This window comes from Prionailurus viverrinus, chromosome A2, assembly GCF_022837055.1.
Source record: "Prionailurus viverrinus isolate Anna chromosome A2, UM_Priviv_1.0, whole genome shotgun sequence".
In the NCBI taxonomy this organism is placed as follows: domain Eukaryota; kingdom Metazoa; phylum Chordata; class Mammalia; order Carnivora; family Felidae; genus Prionailurus; species Prionailurus viverrinus.
Window position 1 is genome coordinate 168169027 of NC_062562.1, and position 17659 is coordinate 168186685.

The following is a 17659-nucleotide window of genomic DNA, read 5'->3' on the forward strand; positions in this document are numbered from 1 at the left end:
CTGATTTGCACCTTCGGTCGGTGGAATAACACCCAACCCCTCATTTCAACAACAAAAACAGTAAAGTCCGCTTTCCTAACTCACCCCCCCAAAGATCTGCGCTCTCATCCAGTAAAAAACCAATTTATTTTACATTCCATCGTGGGCGATGGGAGAAGCTAAATAATAATTTAGCATGCATAAGTAGTCGTTTCTTTATATATATATAAATACAATGTACAAAAATAAAGACAGTACAGTTTTGAGATTTCCAGCAGTTTGAAAGCTCGTGACATAAAGTTCCCCCCAGATAGGTAAGCACAAAACAGTTTCCCTTTTTCAATACTCAAGTTTTCCAGGTCGTCCAACACTGTAGAGGTCCCGGCCTTCTCCATTCAGGAAGTGGGGAGGAGTGGAGAGGAGTGGGGGCCTTCCCCTGGTGGCGCTCAGGTCGTCTGACAAACAGCACCCCCAACACTAACCAAAATTAAATTAAAAAGGACAGGAGTTCAAGGGTGCACCCGCCGGACCTCCCTCTCTCTCGGTCCCTTGGAGAGCAGACAGGCACAGCGCCAGAACCTGCCCCAGGACGCACGGCCTCGAAGCGGGGGCCCGCGGGGCTGCCCTGGGGCGGGGGGGGGGGGGGCCCTCCTGGGACACAGGCTGGTGCCTGGGGGCCGCGGGGCTGCCCTGGGGCGCGGGGCCCCTACTGGGGCGGGGGCTGGTGCCCGGGCGCGTTGGGCCGCGGGGGCGGGGAATCGGCCTCGGACGAGCAGTCGGAGGAGACGTGCGCTCCCGTGCCGTTGCTGTAGGGAAAGGGGTCCTCGTCGTCGTCGTCCTCGTCATCCTCAGGGTCACTGTCCCTCAAGTCCCGCAGGCGGCGTCCGCCGCTTTTGTCCCCGGCAGCCGGCGGCCCCAGCAGCTCGTCGTCCCCCTTGTCCTCCCCGAGGCCACCTTTGCTGGCGCCTCCACCCCCCTTCTGCTTCTCAGCCTCCTGCGCCGCCTGCTCCTTGGCCTTTTTGCTGCGTTTCCACTTCATCCGCCTGTTCTGGAACCAGATCTTCACCTGAGGGCACAAGAGGGCGTGAGAAACTGGCCACTCCATCCCTACAGGTCCTCTCTCTGGAGTCCTGTCTGCACCTGCACCTCGCCGGTCCTCACAAGGCCCAGGAGTGGGCTTCAGGGGAAGGGGTGCCCCCCCCAGGCACCAGTGCCCCCCAGAGTGGGGCTGGGGGGGCTCCAAGGAGGCTCAGACGGGGACCTCGACTTCGGGATTCCCGTCTTTTTCTGGGGGTGCTCTGGCACTGTCCAGATAGGACCTGAGCAGCTAGAGGACATATCTGTAAACCTGTACACATCCCCTGCTCTCTTTTTGGAATAAAATTTCTAAAATGTGGCCTGGGGACCACTGCTTTGGAATGGAAGAGGCGGTGAAGTGTCCTTCAAATGCAGATTTCTGGGTCTCAGCCCAACCTACTGAATCGGACCTCTGGGCTTGGTAAGTGAGCCCTGGCAGAGCCATGCTAACTCTCCCGGGACAGGAACCCGCCCCCTAAGGGTCCAAAAGCCACCCCCACCCACCGGCCTCCAGGTGCTCAGGCCAGCAGAGGGCCAGGGGTGCACAGGTGACAAGGCAGGGGGTGAGCTGTCGGGGGGGGGGGGGTGCTGTGTACCTGGGTCTCCGTGAGCATCAGCGAGGTGGCCACCTCGAAGCGCTTGGGCCGCGACAGGTACTTGTTGAGCTTGAACTGGTGTTCCAGCTCCAGTAGCTGCTGGCTGGTGAAGGCTGTGCGGGGCCGACGGCACTTTCCCAGGAGGTTGGACTGCGCCTGGGCTGTGGACAGAGAGGGGCATGACACCGGAAGTCTGGCTCAGGCCTCCCGCCCCCACTGCCACCCAATGCGCCCTGTGCCACTTGTGCAAGGCTGCTGCCCGGCCCACCAGCCCAGGGCGTCACCGCTCTGCCTTCAGTGTGGACGCCCTCTCCCCAGGGACGCGGGTGTGCCTGGAGGGGGCCCTGGAGCCCAGGCTCCGGATGCCAGGTGGAGCCACGCAAGTCGGGTTTAACGGGACCAAGTTTTTTTAACCCAGGGCCTGGGCGTTCTGATTAAAGAGAGTCTCTCACACACAGCAGCCCTGTGCACCCGGGTGGGCGGTGTAGAAGAAGGTGGACAGGCCAGAAGCAGAGGCCGGAGGGGCACTCCTCCTCCCACTCCTCACTGAGTCCTCCCCCAGCCCAGGCTCAAAGAGACAGGTCCCAGGAATCACCAGTCCCGTTTCTTCCCAGCCAGCAAAGGACTGGTGTGGGATTCCCACTGCCCCCTCCTTAAGTACACAGGAGAAGGGGGAAAGGAAAAAGGAGGAAGGCCGGAGAAGGCCAAAGCCTGGGCCCGAACATGTGAATTCACCAGTCTCCCCCACCGAAAATTCTTCCCGACGGCCCGCCCCGTACCCAGGTCGCAGAGGGGCAGAGCCCAGGGAGGCTGGAAGCCTTTTCAGAACAAGTCTCATTTTGCAAATGGAAGGCCTAGGCAAAGGGGGCCTTGGCTGTATTTACATAATTTCACACGGTTACATCACAGAGAATTTTGTGACCTCAAAATGCGACCTGCCTTGATGTCCCAGGAGCCTGACGAGTGTTAGACAATAAAGGGAAGGGAAGAAAAGAGGCCAGTCCAGCGGCTGAGCTCAGGCCCCCGGGGTGGGCAATTTGCTTTACGGGAAGGCCCACGCCCCCAGCTTTAGTTAAATGAGGCCCCAATTCCCAACTTGACAATACATTAGAACTTTAATTAAAACACTGGCTCCAAAGGGACCATTTGGGACATGCCATCCAACAGCAGAGACAACCTATTAAGGAAACCAAACAGGTTTTCCAGCGACCAGAAGAGGAACCCTCAGAACAGACGCCGGCATCCTGGCCGGCTTATTATCGCCCTTTAGGATTCGGCGTTCAGATTTCTGTTCTAAACTTAAAGCTGCCTGGGTTTTCACTCTGCTACCTCTGGGTCAAGATTAGGAATCAGGGATGGGTGAAGTGTGTTGGCAAAGGGATGTGGCCTTCACCGGTTTTCTGAGCGACCTTGAGTTCCACGCAGGCCCGGGAGAACAACCCCCCCCCCCCCGCCGTGGTCAGGGGACCCAGTGCCCAGGGGAGGCCTGTGTGCAGGCCAGCAGCCCCCTCTGAGGGAGATGCAGATCATAAGGGGAAACCCACGGGGTGGCTTTCCGTGAGCAGGGGTTTGGAGGCTTTGGCGACCAGGCCCGGGAAGAGTGCCCTGGGTTTGGCTGACCCGGGATCAGCAGGTTCGGACATGAGGTGAGACAAGAGTTGAGCTGGAGGTTTCCCTGTAGGGATCAGGATGGGCTGGCTTCCCGCCGGCCGGCCGGCCGTTCGGTGGCCATGAGGGTCTTGTGGGAGCTGAGCTGGGAAACGCCTGGGGTGGGCTGTGGGCCAACAGTGCACACGCAGGGATTTTCTCACCTGGCTGTGACTTCTCCAGCCTCAGGGTCCTGGCTTTTCTCTGTTTAGTCACAACCACGGCTTCTAGCAGAGGGATCTCAATTCTGCCAAGTGCTTATTTTTGTTTTCTTTTTTGCTTTTTTCCCCTCCTATGCCTGCATCTCCCCAGTCTAAACACATCCACCCAGAAGGAAACAATGGGGTCTCTTTGTTTGGGTCTTCTGCAGCTGAAAGCGTGAAGTCTTATGCATCAGCCTGTGCATGCTGCCCCGGTGGGGCGAGCCGAGCCGACCGGAGACTCCCCGGAGCGCCAGCCCAGTGTGCCTGCCCTCGGGCCAGGAAAGACGAGGGGGCCCAGGCCACCTGGAGGTGTACCACCTGCCCACAGTCCAGCCGCTCTCCTCTGGGTGGGGGTGGCCAGCCCTCCCTTGCTCCTACCTTGGGGAGGGGTTCGCTCTGTATCGGGGACCTCCAATTCTGGGCGGGCACCTGCCACCCAGAGTCCCCGAGATGGGGGTACTGAAAGAGACGTATCTCCCATTCCGCAGGAGCGCACCGTCGACGCTCGGTTCGGGTCAGGCCATCTGCTTCCTGGGCATCACACGGCGGCCCAGGCGCCCTCACAGAGGCAGGCTCGACCCCGCAGGCGGCCAGAGCGTCGCCAGGGACCTGGCCTTGCGGCCCTGGCCTCTTGAAGCCCATTTCTTGTTCTGTGCTCCTGAATCTCTCCTCTTGGGAGGGACCGGGGGTCCCTCCAGAACCCAGAATGCGGTACCTAAGTCAAGTCCGTTTCCCTGGAGAGAAGCCCCTGGCTCCGGGGGGCCTCAATCCCCAGGCCAGCCTAACTTGGGTGCTCCTCGGCTCGCCTTCCCTCACCACTTCCTTCTCTAGCCGGCCGGTTAATCATTAGATCCGAGTCTCACACCTCCAGCTGCCCCTTCCCGTTAGGAGAGGAAGAGAAAGCAGGGCCCGCGCGTGGCCATTTTAGTAACTCGCCGCCGATCCCACCGCGCGCCGTCCGCACGAGTCTTCGCGGGCCCCGGGCGGAGCCGAGGCGGCCTCGCGGCGCTTCCACCGCGCTCTCCCAGCGGAGAGCGAGAGGCAGGCGGCGGCCGGCGGCCGAGGCTGCGCGGGAAAACCGTGTGCCAGGACTCCCCCTCCCCCCGTTTTCCCCTGGCTTCCTTTCCGGGCCCGGGGGCTGCGCGGTACTCACAGTTAAAGTCGGGCATCTTGGGCAGGATCATGCCCGCGGTGGACGCGCGCAGCCACTGGTCCAGCTGGAAGGTGCCGGCGCCCAGCTTGACGGGGTCGGCGGGGTGCGCGGGGTGCGCGCCCTGCACCTGCGGGTACGAGTAGGAGAGCGCCGGGTGCTGGCCAGCCAGCGCGGCCGCCGCCGCCGCCGCCGAGTAGCCGTAGACCGGGTGGCCGTAGAGCGCGGCCTGCGCGGGGAGGCCCGCGCCGCCCTGCGCGCCCCCGGGGTGCAGCCCCAGCGCCAGGCCCCCCGCGGCGGCGGCAGCGGCTGCAGCGGCGGCGGCGGCGGCGGCGGCGCCCGGGTGCGCGTGGTGGTGGGGCCCCCCGGGGCCGCCGCCCGCGCCGCCCGCGCCGCCGCCCGCGCCGCCCGCGCCCAGGAAGCCGGGCTTGGGCAACAGCGCGCAGTGCGCGGCCAGCAGGCGCGGCGGCGAGGGGCTCTCGGCGTGCAGGCGGTCGGCGGGCGCCGCGGGCGGCTCCGAGGACGCGGGGCTGCAGCCGCCGCTGGCCCCGCCGCCCGCCCCGCCGCCGCCCGCCCCGCCGCCGCCGCCGCCGCCGCCGCCGCCCCCGGGGCCAGACGCGGCGGCCGCGAGCGACGTGACCAGGGCCAGCGGCGCGGTCTGCGCGGAGGCCGCTCGCGGGGGGTCCACGGCCAGCAGCGCATCGATGCGGAAATTTTTTGATTTTTCCATCGGCCTGTGTGGGGCTGGCGAGCAGGGCCGGGCGGCGGGTGGCGCGGCCGCGTGCGGGCTCGCGGACTCCGTGCGTGGTGGTGGCGAGCCCCAGGGTGCGGTATTGTTATGGTGATTATTTGCCAATAATCAAAGTCGCCGCCGGAAACTCAGCCGAGGGTGACCATGGTCCGGGCGCCTCCTCCGTGCGGGCCCCGCCCCGGGCCGCGCTCGCACGCGCTTTGCACAAACTCGCAGGCGAGTGCCCGGACGCGCCGGGCCGGGGAGCCCGGCTCTGTGCGCTGGACCCTCGGGCGACCGCGCCGAGGCCGCTGGCGCCGTAGTGGGGACCCGCGCCCCTCCGCGCACTTGAAGCGCAGCGCGGCCGCCGATTGGCGCGCTCGGCGGGGGCTCGGGGAGGGGCGCGGGCCCCGCCATTGGCCGAGGGGCGCACCTGTCACCGTCCCGGCCGCCTGCCGCCCCGCCCCTGCGCCGCGGGGTCCTAAACACCCGGGGCGCCGAGCGGCGATGGCGGGGCGGAGACTGCGACCGGGCTTGCCAGACCCGGAGCCTCAGCCTAGGGACCCCGCTCGCCCTCCCGCGAACGCTGAGCGGGGCTGCGGGCGTGGCACCCCCGGGTCCGGGTGTGGGCCCCGCTGCCCGAGTCCAGCTTCTGAGACACGCTGTCCCGTTCTGGGCTCGGCGTCACCTAGAGCAGTGGCCCGCGTCTTCTCGCGCCTCCTCGCCCGCACTTGAGTTTGTGCACTCCTGCGTCGGGGAGCCCACGTTGCTCGCAGATCTAGCTGCTTTGCACAATGACCGCAGCACAGCGAAGGCCGTACGGGTCCCCAAGCCCCGCTCCCGGTCTCCAGGGTGCACAGGAGCGGTTCGTGTCCCTGCCGCCAGCCCTCTGCAGGTGGAACTTTCTCTACTCCGTGCGTCTCAGGTGTTGTGTGTGCGCGCGTGAGTGTGCCTTCCGCAAGTAAGTCCTCGCCTTGAGTGCCTGCCCCGTCGAGGCGCAGTAGGCGGAATCCGCGAGCCCGCGGCCTCCAGGACCTGGATCCGCTGGGAGACCTTGCCCACCTGCCCTTGACAGGATCCTCAGCGACAGCGCTCCTCTTCTCTGGGAAGGCGACCCTCGGGCGTGCGAGACGCAGCACCCACCCCGGCTCTGGAAAGCCCGCGGGCGCGCAGAGTCCTCCGGAGGCCAGTGCCCCCGACCCCCCGCTTCCTCCCGAGGCAGGAAAACGCAGCCTCTGTCCTCTTGCTACCTGCAGCCTGGGAAACCGCGCGGAAACCTCGCCCCCCCTGGCTGAGCAAGGTAGCGGAGGGAGAATCCAGACTTCACAGCCACCCACCCTCTCCGTCCCCCATACACACACTTCAAATATTGACAGTCAAAGCACTTCCAAGGGCTTTTCTGCAGCCGAAAGAATCAACATGCAGGTCGGGGAGTCGAGCGGTCACCAGCACGAGGCTTGGTCAATAGCTCCATTAGACCTAGTTATCTTGCCCCAGCTGGTGAGAGGACGCAGGAGGGGGGTTCCATTCTGGAAGCCAGCTTCCTGAGCAGGTGAGAGGGGAGTGAGGCACAGGGTGGGGGCTGTGGGAAGGGCAGAGGAGGAAGGAAAAACCAGGGCAAGTAAACTTTAAAATTAGCAGATCAGGTTGCTACAAGAGGGTTTTTTTTTTTTTTTGCCTTTTTTTTTTTTTAAGGTAAGTATAGGGATTGCTTAGTTTCCCTTCAAAAAGCTTCTCGCCTTGGCAAGAGTGGACTGCGGTGATTCTCTTGGCAAAAGCCGAGTTTGTTCTTCATTAAAACAGGGTAGTTCCCAGACACACAGGCTAGCTGGGAATTAGGAGGACAGCAGTGGGACTGTTACATGGCTCGGCAAAAACCAATAATAACTTGTAAATAGAAATGACAGCATTTACGTGGTGTTTGTCTTGTCTTTGGATGGTATCTCTTCGGGTGATGAGAATGCAGTCCTGCCTCTACAGGGAGAGAGGGGAACACTCAGTACAGGTTCAAAGAAGTTGAGAATCCTGTCCCCTGCAAGCCGTTATTTGTTTGGGACTGAGTCTGCCAGAGGGGCCACACGGCTCTCACCGGCCGCCCTCAACACTCCCGGTGTCCCTAGCCCTGTTCCTCCGTGCCTATCCGTTCCCCTCGGGGAAGAAGGGTTTGCGAAGGAGACTTGAGATTCTCATCTGTCCTAGGCAGGAAACCCTTCCCCCTTGGAGGGCCAGTAACAATATCTTGGCTGTCGATGTGCCTCCCCAGGAGAGAGCAGTCTTGGCCCCCACCTCTGACTGTGGCCCTAAGTCTGACTCGCCTTTCTCTATCTCTCCCCTCCTCCATGTGCTGGGGCAGGACTCCTGGGCTTGGGGGGCAGTGATGTAGGAGGCTGGGGGAGGGGAGCGAGTGAAACTAATGAAACTCCCCCAAGATTGATCTTGGAGAGCCTGCTGCCCTCTCTTCTCCCTGAAATACCCACCACCAGGGCTGTTTTAGTCGAGGACAGGTGTGCGGGCTATACGCGACAAATCTCCCCATTTGCCTCAACAAGATCGTTCTGGTGTTTAGAACTCCCAGGGAAATTCATTTCACCCCTCTTTGTTCTGCAGTAACCACGCTCCTAAGCCCCTCAAAATCCCAGGCTGGTGCCCGTCCTCCCCGAGACGAGCTGAGAGCACTTCCTGAAAGACTGGTCGGGGAATGCAGGGGTGGGCACCTGCCCCCCTTCAGGAAAAGTTCATCAGGGTTTACCCTGGAGCCCACACCCCTACGGGGGCGCCCGGGAGGCATCCAAGTGGTGCTCAGCCTGCTCTGGGTCCTGGTCCCGGCCACCCCTCCACTGCACCCAGTGTGACTCTGGGTGTCAGCGCTCTGTTATTTTTATAGATTCTGTTTCTTTGTTTAGAAAAGTCAGGGTTAGGTCTCTCTGGGGCTAAAGGGCTTTAAAATGATATACTCTGTGAACGTTGAAAAGTTAATACATATTGGAGGTTTCCTGTGCAGTTGTATGGAAAGAGGGACAGAGAGAGGGGAGAGGTCTTGGAAGTGTGGGGGCTTTGTGTGGTTTATGAGGTGTGAAGCTGAGCCCGCTGGGGTTCTTCCTGTCTCCAGCATCTGTATGGACCCAGCCCAGCTGGCTTTGAAGACGGTTTGGGGCAGACAGGAGCAGGGCTTGCGCCTGGTGAAGGGCCCTAGCGAGAGATCAAAGGTCTGGCCATACTCCCAAACCCAGTCTCCCGGTGACTCCCCTCTCCAGCGGCCGGGGGGTGGCAGGCCGCCCTCGACACCTGGGGGGACCCTCGATTTTCCGATCGGCCAAGGCCTACCCGGTGCACCGTCCTCTGCCGTGTCCCTTCTCAGCCCCTGCCCTGCCCGCACGACGTCCCTGCCTCCTCCACACAGCCTCCCTCTAAGACTTTGAATCCTGCCTGCGGGCCGCCCTCCTCCCACTACTTAGAAAGGAGAATTGGTGGTTTATATCAACAATTGCAAAAGAAAAAAGCGTTCCTAATCCTCATCTGTTCACTTTCCGAATTAAACACATGCGAGGTTGGGAATAAAACCCGTTTACCCGCATATTCAGAGGGTGGGAGGCAGGCATCATAATCATTTACATATTGCTTTCTTCCCTGTGAAGTGGGCCCAGTCCAGAATAATCCACCCGAAGACCGCCTCGCCTTCGGAGGCACTGGGCGCTGGAGCACAGGGCGCAGCCAGAAGTTCCCCGGTAGTCCCTGTGCGCAGAGCCTCCGCGGGGATGTGCGCCAGGCCTGGGGTCCGGGGGGGGGGGTGGGGGGGGCGGTGCACCGGGGTTGGCCGAGCATGGGGATGTGTGTGGCTGGGGTCACCGGAAGGCGAGCTGGGTTGGGGGGGCGGATCCACACAGGTGTCCCCTCCCCCCCCCCCAAGCAGAGCCCCGAGGGCCAAAGGTATCACGTTGTAGCGCTGCCCTTTGATCTGCCGACCGCCTTCCTGACCCGGGGGCGCTCCGCCTCTAAAGGAGCCTGGAAAGGGTGGGACCCCGCCGACCGGCCTCTCCAACCACAGGTGGGGCCTGCCAGAGGCGCTTGGTGCCTTTTCTGGAGGCCCCTCCTGGTCGGCCTCGCCCTCTACACCTGGATTTCAAGTGGCCCCTTACAGGTCTGACCCTGTCCACGGGGCCCAGCCCTAGATGCAAACACCCGGCCCAAACGGGGCGGGGCTCACTGCTGGGGTTTCGCTAAGAGGTCAGGAGGATGCCGCAGCATTTCAATGCCTGAAACTTCAGCAACCCAAGGGCCCTCTATTTTTGGAAATTTCCTCCAGATACAAAAATATCTGCTTTACGCTCAGGCCTTGGGCAGTCTCCCAGCGTCCATGGACACCAAAGAGAAGGCACGGGCTTGGCTGTCGGGGTGCTGGGGGTAGGGGTGAGGTGGGGGGCAGGGCTAAGCGCTGGTCCCTGGGCGGGTCGGGCAGAGGCAGGCCTTATCCACCTGCAGGCTTCCTTCCGACCGGAACACTGGAGGCGTCTCCAGCCTCTCTGTTGCACAAGTTGGGGGCTCTGCCTTACAAAGAGAAACCAATTCCCCCCGAGAAGTGGGGGAGCAGGGGGAGCTCCCGCAGGCCCTTTAATCAGGTTGGGGGGACAACAGTCTTCCCCAGGGAAGTAGCCTGTATTTTTGCTGGAGGGTTTCAATTTCATTGTGTCGCAGGTTCACTCACACTGTGTCAGGAACCAGGGAGAGAACACGCGTCCCCGCGAAGTCAGCTTTTCCAGAGCGCTGCCGCCTTCCCGACCCCTCTCCAGACAAGCTGCCGGCTGGCCCGCGCTTCGCAGTGAGTCTGGGCCCAGGGCCTTCTTATTTTAGGGTTGGACACAGCGCACGCCTGCTTTGGAGGAGCCCAGCCTTCCTGGCTCCCTTACAGAATGTGTCTAGTCATCGAAGGCTCGCTTTCTAAAGACCCCCTCCCCCACTGCAGGTCGGGGACCGTGCTGCCTGAGGTCCTCCCCCACCCCGCTGAAGGAGAGGGTGGTTGAGTTCACACCAGCAAATCTGCCACCGAGAAGGTCACACCCACACGGGCCGGTGTCCGTCCCAGCCTGGCCTGTCACTACTGACCTGGGGGAGGGGGTACAGGGAGGTGCGCAGATAACAACAGATACTGCTTGGTACATGAACTGTTTGGTGCGTTCGGACTCCAATTCTGGCCGAATAGCAGCACGGTAGCGTCCACGGCCACGGTGGATAATGGCAGGAAGTCGTCACTAATTGGTCTCTTTAGGAGTGCTGAGGTAGCAGAAGCTGCTGAGAGAGAGAGAGAGAGAGAGAGAGAGAGAGAGGGAGAGGAGAATGAATTCCTTCTCATTTCCCAGAGCTGGGGAGGGGGTGTTCCCAGGTGTTGGGGTCAAGTTCTCCTCGTCCCCCGCTGCACCTGTGTCTTCCCACAGGCACACACGCAAGACCTGAGGGCGGATCTCAGGCTTGGGCGGACTTGCGGGGGAGGGGGGTTCGGTGTGCGAGTGGGACGTGGCGACTTGCCCAGGACATCGTTTCCAGGGCGCCTTCCTTCAAGCAGCTCTGCCGCACATCACACCCCGTCCACACGTCCCGACGGCTCAGGTGGAAGAACCCACCGCCTGCCCTACCCGTGAACCCGTGGGACGTTTTGCCCAAGAGGAATCTGAAGCCAGCGGCCCCTCAGTGAGCGTCCCCCCCCCCCCCCCCGGGCCAGGTTTGAAGTGGCCTCTGCGGGGGCCTGGCCTTCAGTGCCCGCTGTCCTGCCGGGTCGCCCGAGCAATGGCAGCATGCACCGTGCCTCAGTGTACCTTCTGACACCGTCCCGTCCAACGGGGATGGTACCTGCAAACGTACTGGTGTCCCCGTCTTACAGACGGGCAAACCGAGTCTCTGAGAAACCAAGGCGCTTTGCTCCAAGCCCCACAGCAAAAAGGCCACTCTGACTCCCAGTCCCGCGGGGGGGGGGGGGGGGGGGGGCTTGCGCCTAACCTGGTTGGCCACGCTGCTTATTACGTTATAATCTCCTCACTGCGGGGTTCTAATAAGCTTTTCCCACTTGGCCTTTGACCGACTGGGCTCCTGCCTGTGCAACATCAGGGTGGCAGAGGCGGAACGCTGGCCGCGGCCGCCCTGGGTCTGGGGTCCCTCCTCCCTGACACCCGGGAGGCTGTCCCCTCTCGGGCGCCCAGGCCCCTCTCCGCGGGCTCCGCCAGACCGACCGAGGGCAGGGGGGGGGCGCGGAGAAAGCCCGTTGCCCTGCCCCCGCCCCCTCCCCCAGTCCCCCGGGCCCCGCGCGGCCGGCAGGATAATTTGGCTAATGAACTCGTTAAAGGGCCCCTGGTGACCCGCCCCGGCCTCCCCCCCCCCACCCCGGCCCATCTGGGAAATTCCACTGAAAGGCTGAGAGCCTCCCCGGCCTCCGCCGTCTGTCGCCGCGGGAGGCGCGAACCCGGTGACGACGCTGGGCCCTTACATTAAAATAATTACCCGGCGGAACAGGTGGCCCACTCCGGGCCGGCCGCCGGGGCGCATCTGGGTCGGGGAGCCGCCGCCGCCAGGGGAGGGGAGCGGCCCGCCCACGGGAGGGCAGGGGAGGTCAGGCCCTTCGCCCCCGGAGCCTGGGGTGGGGGGCGGCTGAGAGGGGCCTTCCGGGCCAGTTCCGGGGAGGGGGCGGCGGGGCAGAGCGGCGAGCTCGCACCTGCCGGAGGCCGGAGCACAAGCTTACCCCGGGCAGCGCTCCAGGGCCGCGCCGGCCGCGTGCGCACGAGTGACGCGTGCGACCGCGTGTGTGCGGGGCCTTGCACACGCGCGTTTTGAGTGTGCGCACGTGGGTGTGGTGGTGGAGGGGGGCGGGCAGCGCGGCCCCCAGGCCTCCCTGCCCGCGCGGGACGCGTCCTCGGGCTCCTGGCCCCCAGCGCGCGGGGTTCCAGGCCGGGCCGTGGGGAAGGAGGCCCGCGGTGCCGCTAAAAAGAGCCGCGCGATCCAGGCGCGGGGCCAAGCCTATTGCCAAAAACACATATTACACTGCGACATTCTGTAAATGAGATAATGATACATAAACCCGGATGATAGATGTGACGTGCCTGGGATGTCTTCTCTAAATTAGCTGCTCGCATCGACTGCTAATAATGGTGAGTTTATGAAAGCAATTTCAGTGCAGAATGCGAGCCGGTCTTACTCTAATCAGCCTGCCTTGGTTAATGCCTGAGGGGGTCAGGCTGAGAATTATTGACACGCCCGTGCCCTTAACCTGTTTCCCAATAAAGCTGATTAGTTTTTGTCAACCCATCAGCTAACCACTCTTGCTGGAACTGCATCAAAGCCTTATTTGCTCAGGGGAAATCAACAAGTCACAGACCAGCTCCATTAAGGGGCTGCTGGGCCAGGACGGTCAGGGGGGGCCTAGGGACGCCCCAGTGACCCCACACGCCCCCCCCCCCCCAGGGCGGCGGACAGCATGGCCTCCTAACCTCCAAGCACCAACACAAATGAATACCGCAAAATTGCTGGGTCTGAAGATTTCCTCTTTCTGTGAAGATTTCCTCTTTCTGTGCAGCCCAGTGCTTTGGGTCGGATGTCTTGGGCCCTGACAGTCCCCGTGAGGGCCCTGTCACCTTCTAGGCCAGGTGAGGTGGCCCGAGGCAGCGAGTCCTGAGCCCAGCAGGATGTTGCAGGGGGGAGGAAGCAGAGAGTGTAAGTGGGGGGCCTGGGGGGGCCTCAGAGTGCCTGCATGTCCCACATACGCATTCCCCCAAGACGACAGAAGGGACAAGAGTGCGGATGTCAGACTGTGGTGTGGGGGGTCCAAGTGCTGACAGAGCAAGGGTACTATTTGTGGGCCGGGTTTACACCTACAACCAAGGCTGACCCTGACCTTGCCTGGTTACCTCCACAAGCACGTGGGCTAGGGAGCTGGGCTGCCTGAGGGTCCACCTGGGTAGGGGATCTGTGTCTCAGCCCCCACCTGTGCCCCAGGTGAGCTGGCCAGGTGAGCCTGGCCTTTCCCTGCAGGCGGGAGCAGCAGATCGGCCGGTCTGATGGAAGTGACCTCCGTGCCCTGGCCTGGGCGGGCGGGGAAGGGGGGCGGAAAACGTGTGCTGTCCCTTTAAGCCCTGGGCCACTGTCGCCTCCCGACCCCATCCCCCCTCAATTTAATTTCATTAAAACAGAGCATGAATATTTCTATTAAACCTAAAATGAAATATGAAGCCATTTAGTCTCTGCCTGCACCAATCACCCAGATTTATGACTTTTATTCATCACATCAAGAGCCTGGAAAAATGAATTTTCTTCACCCAGGAAGGAAATAAAACCTCAGGCTTGGTCATTTCCAGAAAGCTGTTAATTTGACCGTGTGGTAATTACTTTCACAATTAACTAAAATACAAATCAACTTGACAAATTGGGCTAGTTTATATATTAATTAGCCCGCTTAAATTTATTCATTATGAAAAGACAATTTAAGGGGACCTGTGGTGTCTGTTTTATTGCAATAAATTATTGTTAGGAAATGGGTCTAATAAAATATCTTAATATTTAAGGATATTGTGTACGCGAGTGGGGGGATGCTTTATTGACAATTTCATTTTCCAATTAGTAATCGTGTTGTAATATCTGGGTGAGCCCAGGACTCACCAGCGGGCGGGATGCTCCGGGCCGGGGCAGCAGCGAGTGGCTGGGCCCGGCCGTGGCGGGAGAAGGGAGTCAGGTGTGCGGGCAGCGCCGGCGTCGGGTGGGAAGCGGAGCCGGGTTTGGGGCTCGGGCGGCGGGGCACCGAACCCCGCCGAGCCGCCGCGCCCGCCCGGCTGCCCCGCCTGCTGCCAGGGGCCGCGGGGGCTGATTTAATAGAATGTCGATAGAATCATTCGATGCCTTTTAGCTTGTGATCTTTATAAATGTCCCTCTATTAAATTAGAAAATGATTCTCTTCTCGTTTAATTGTATTCTTTCGTTTCTTATTTCCAATTAATTAGTCCTATCGACGTTGCAATATTTTAAGTGACTCGAGTCCGTTTCCAGTTAGAATATATGGGTCAGCAATGCAATTTTATACCCGACAGAACTATATAATGTGGGTTTTAACTACTCTCTCCTCATCCGTCTTTAATATCTGGCCGGAATGCGCCCCCTGGTCCCCTGGCCGCCCCTCCCGGGCAGGTGGGCGCCTTCCGCCACCCCACCCGGAGCGTTTATTTGTGATTCTCTCTGTTTTACATCTAGTCCCAGCAGGACGGTGAGGACACCGCGCAGGGGAGCCCGGCGCCACCGTGGGGTCTGCGGGGGTGCACTAGGGCGCGTCCCCGCAGGTGCCCCTGGACGCCCCCTGGGCCCAGCGCCGCGCTGGCGGAGCCGAGGCCACCAGGCCAGGCCCTCCGGCACCTTCTTTTCCACTCCTGCCCGCACCCCCACACTTGCTGCCCCACAAGACTTTAAATCACTTTTCAAAAGGATGGCCTTCGCGCAGCCTTCTCCCCAGGGCCCCCTCGACCTCTGCCAGGGAGCCGCGAGCCCCTCGCTGCAGGCGGTGGTGCCGGGGACCTTCCCTCATGGTGTTTGCCCCCCCCCCACAGCCACCCCACGGCTGTCACGGAGCTCAGGTTCAACCCGGGAGGGACCCACCTTTCTTTAATTCATTGACCAATCAACTAATTCCCCCCAGGAAGACTGCGGGGGCTGCTGTGCGTGCGGGCGCCTCCCACCGTGCGCCACCCCCCCCCCCCCCCCCCCCCCCCGGCCTGCGGGCCCCCAGCCCACCCCGGGGCCCGCCGGAGTCCGCCGCCTTTTCCTGCCCCTGATGGGCACCGGGGTCCCCTGCTCAGCTGCCCTGAGGGTCAGTGGCCTGGTGCCCGAGGCAGGGCCCGCGAGCGGGGAGAGGGACAGTGGTCAGAAAGGTCCCAGGATTCGGACTCCTCGGTGCCATCGCCAATGCCAGGCAGCCAGCGGCGCCCCTGCGCGCGTCCCTCGGCTCATCGCTCCGGAGGCCCACTCACCCGCCTGGCTCCTGGCTCCCGGCTCCGTCCCTCCCTCCTTCCCCCTCTTTCCCCCTCCTTCTTCCTCCTTCCAAGGGGGGGATGGGGCTGGAAACCTGGAAGCCTTCCAGGTAGCTCCCCGCTCACCTCAGGTTTCTCCCCCCAGAGCAGAGAGACCCCCTTTCCTCTTCAAGGCCTGTGTCCTGAAAGAGGGAACATGAGACCCACTGAGGAAGGGGAAAGGTGACCCAGCCCCTCGCCTCAGCTTGGGCAGAGAGGGGCGCATTTCCACAGAAGTTTTCTCCCCCAAACCAGGACCCGTCCTGCTCGCCGCGGGGACACAGCTGGCTTGGGTGGCGGGAGAACTGAGCATTTCGAGCCTGGAGCCCAAGGACTTCGTAGGGAGCCAGGCTTGGGCCTGTTTCCCCGACTCCCAGCCGGTTCATCTATAGCCTGCCCTCCGCGGAGGACCCGCTCTCCGGCAAGAAGGTGGCTGGCTCTTTAACGGGAGGATGTGGGTCTTTAATGCAGTGGCGTTTTTTGAGGGGACAGGAGGATTTCAGATCGGGTGGAGCTGCTGGCCCCCTCCCTCCCTCCCTCCCACTTCTGCCTGACACCGGGGTGGTGGGAGCCTGCAATCCGAACGTTTCTGCCGGCTCCCCAGGCGCCTCTAATACCAGCTGTCCCCGCAGACCGGCTTCCTCTGGGGCTATAAGGGGCAGCCCCGAAGTCTGGCTGCCTGAAATCAAACTCTGCTCACCTCCTCTTTCTGGTTATCAGCTGCGGTTGTCTACCGTAGGTTAAGAGGGAAAACAGTCCTCGGCCAGGGGGAGAGCACTAAGCAGACCCGCCGAGGTCGGCCTGGCTCCCTCGCCCACCCCGGGGTCGGGGCTGTGCCTGGAGGAAAACTGCCCCGTCTGAAGGTGGTCAGAGCCACGGCCTCAGATGGGCAGCCAAGGACGCGGGAGCCCTCAACGTCCCCCAGAGCGTGTGGTCTGCCGATGAGTGACCGCGCACTCGGACTGCTCTCTGCAGCACCGCCTGTGGGGGGCAGCTCCCTGGGCTTGGGGCAGAGGAACTCCGCGCCCGCCTGCTTGGAGAGACAGCTGCAGGTTAACGGGATCCAAGGCGGCAAGCCCCCATGAAGCCACTTTGTGTGACCAGCTCGATACTGAAGGATGAGGCGGTAGTTTAAAACACCTGTTCGGGGGCGCCTGGTGTCTCAGTCGGTTCAGGGTCCAACTCTTAATTTTGGCTCAGGTCATGATCTCACGGTTCCTTCGCTTAAGCCCCTCATCGTCAGGCTCCATGCTGACACTGGGGAGCCTGGTTGGGATTCCCTCTCCCTCTCTCTCTCTCTCTCTCTCAAAAAAAAATTCCCTTTCTGTGCTCAATTCCTTCTTGGAAGAGAACAAAGTGGGCATGTGAAACAATTAGAAAACACCATCAAATCATATATAATGATGTATAAGAATGAGGAAGAGGGGCGCCTGGGTGGCTCAGTTGGTTAAGCATCCGACTCTTGGTTTTAGCTCGGGTCATGATGTCACAGTTTGTGAGTTCGAGCCCCACGTCGGGCTCTGCACTGGCAACACAGAGCCTGCTTGGGATTCTCTTCTCTCTCCTTCTCTCTCTGTCCCATCCCTGCTCTTGCGTGTGCTCCCTCTCTCTCTCTCTCAAAATAAGCTTTTAAATTAAAAAAAAAAAAAACGAAGAATATAATGCTTTGTGGGAATTAGACTTACAGCCTGTATTTATCCAATTGGCCTCACCACGGACCGTCTTTCCCAGAATCCCCCCAGAGGAGAAGGACGTCCAGCCGCATGGGAAACTATCCAAATCTTATTTTTCTCTGTATTACATCACAGAAGGGTGACTAGTCCTGTTCTAGCCTTGGCTTACCACCTCATTAGCTGTTTCCTTGGCGATTTGCTTAATTTCCTTGGGTCTCCGTTTCATCACCTGTGAAAATTTTATTTTCAATTATAAGGGAATTTTTTTAACTTGGGGATTTTTTTTTTCCTTTTTAACATGGTAGAAGCTTAGTGGAGAAGTGGCAATTTAGATTGTTGGCAAACCTAGGACAGCAGCTGCCACGGGCTGTCTTATGCGCATTTTACAGGTGAGGAAACAGTGGCTTTGGCTGGTTTGCCCCAGATCCCGCATCCCGAAGCTTCTCCTGATGGACCCTAGTAGGGGGCGGGTGGTCGCGGGCTCCAGACCTTCTGTTCCCCACTCTGGACACCTCCCAGGAGACAGGTCCCTCGGAGCTGTGAGGGGGCTGTGGCCAGACGAGCGGGGCAGGCACC

General features: G+C 61.2%; 1 protein-coding gene across 1 annotated transcript; it reads right to left on the reverse strand.

Moving 5' to 3' along the window:
* Positions 1–208: 208 nt before the first annotated feature.
* On the reverse strand, positions 209–5382 carry MNX1 (motor neuron and pancreas homeobox 1). The gene is made up of 3 exons (XM_047850077.1): positions 4656–5382; positions 1653–1813; positions 209–1045 (listed from the first exon to the last, which is right to left on the reverse strand). The coding sequence occupies exons 1-3, from the start codon at positions 5380–5382 to the stop codon at positions 686–688; spliced, it is 1248 nt and encodes a 415-aa protein (XP_047706033.1). The 3' UTR covers positions 209–685.
* Between the last annotated feature and the right edge of the window lie 12277 nt (positions 5383–17659).

What these genes read in the sequence shown, in the direction of transcription:
- MNX1 (XM_047850077.1), bottom strand. Translation starts at nt 5,382, where the DNA reads ATGGAAAAATCAAAAAATTTCCGCATCGATGCGCTGCTGGCCGTGGAC. An exon ending in CAAGATGCCCGACTTTAACT is followed by an intron (nt 1,814 to 4,655) that starts GTGAGTACCGCG and finishes CTCTGTCCACAG; the next exon opens with CCCAGGCGCAGTCCAACCTC. An exon ending in TGATGCTCACGGAGACCCAG is followed by an intron (nt 1,046 to 1,652) that starts GTACACAGCACC and finishes TTGTGCCCTCAG; the next exon opens with GTGAAGATCTGGTTCCAGAA.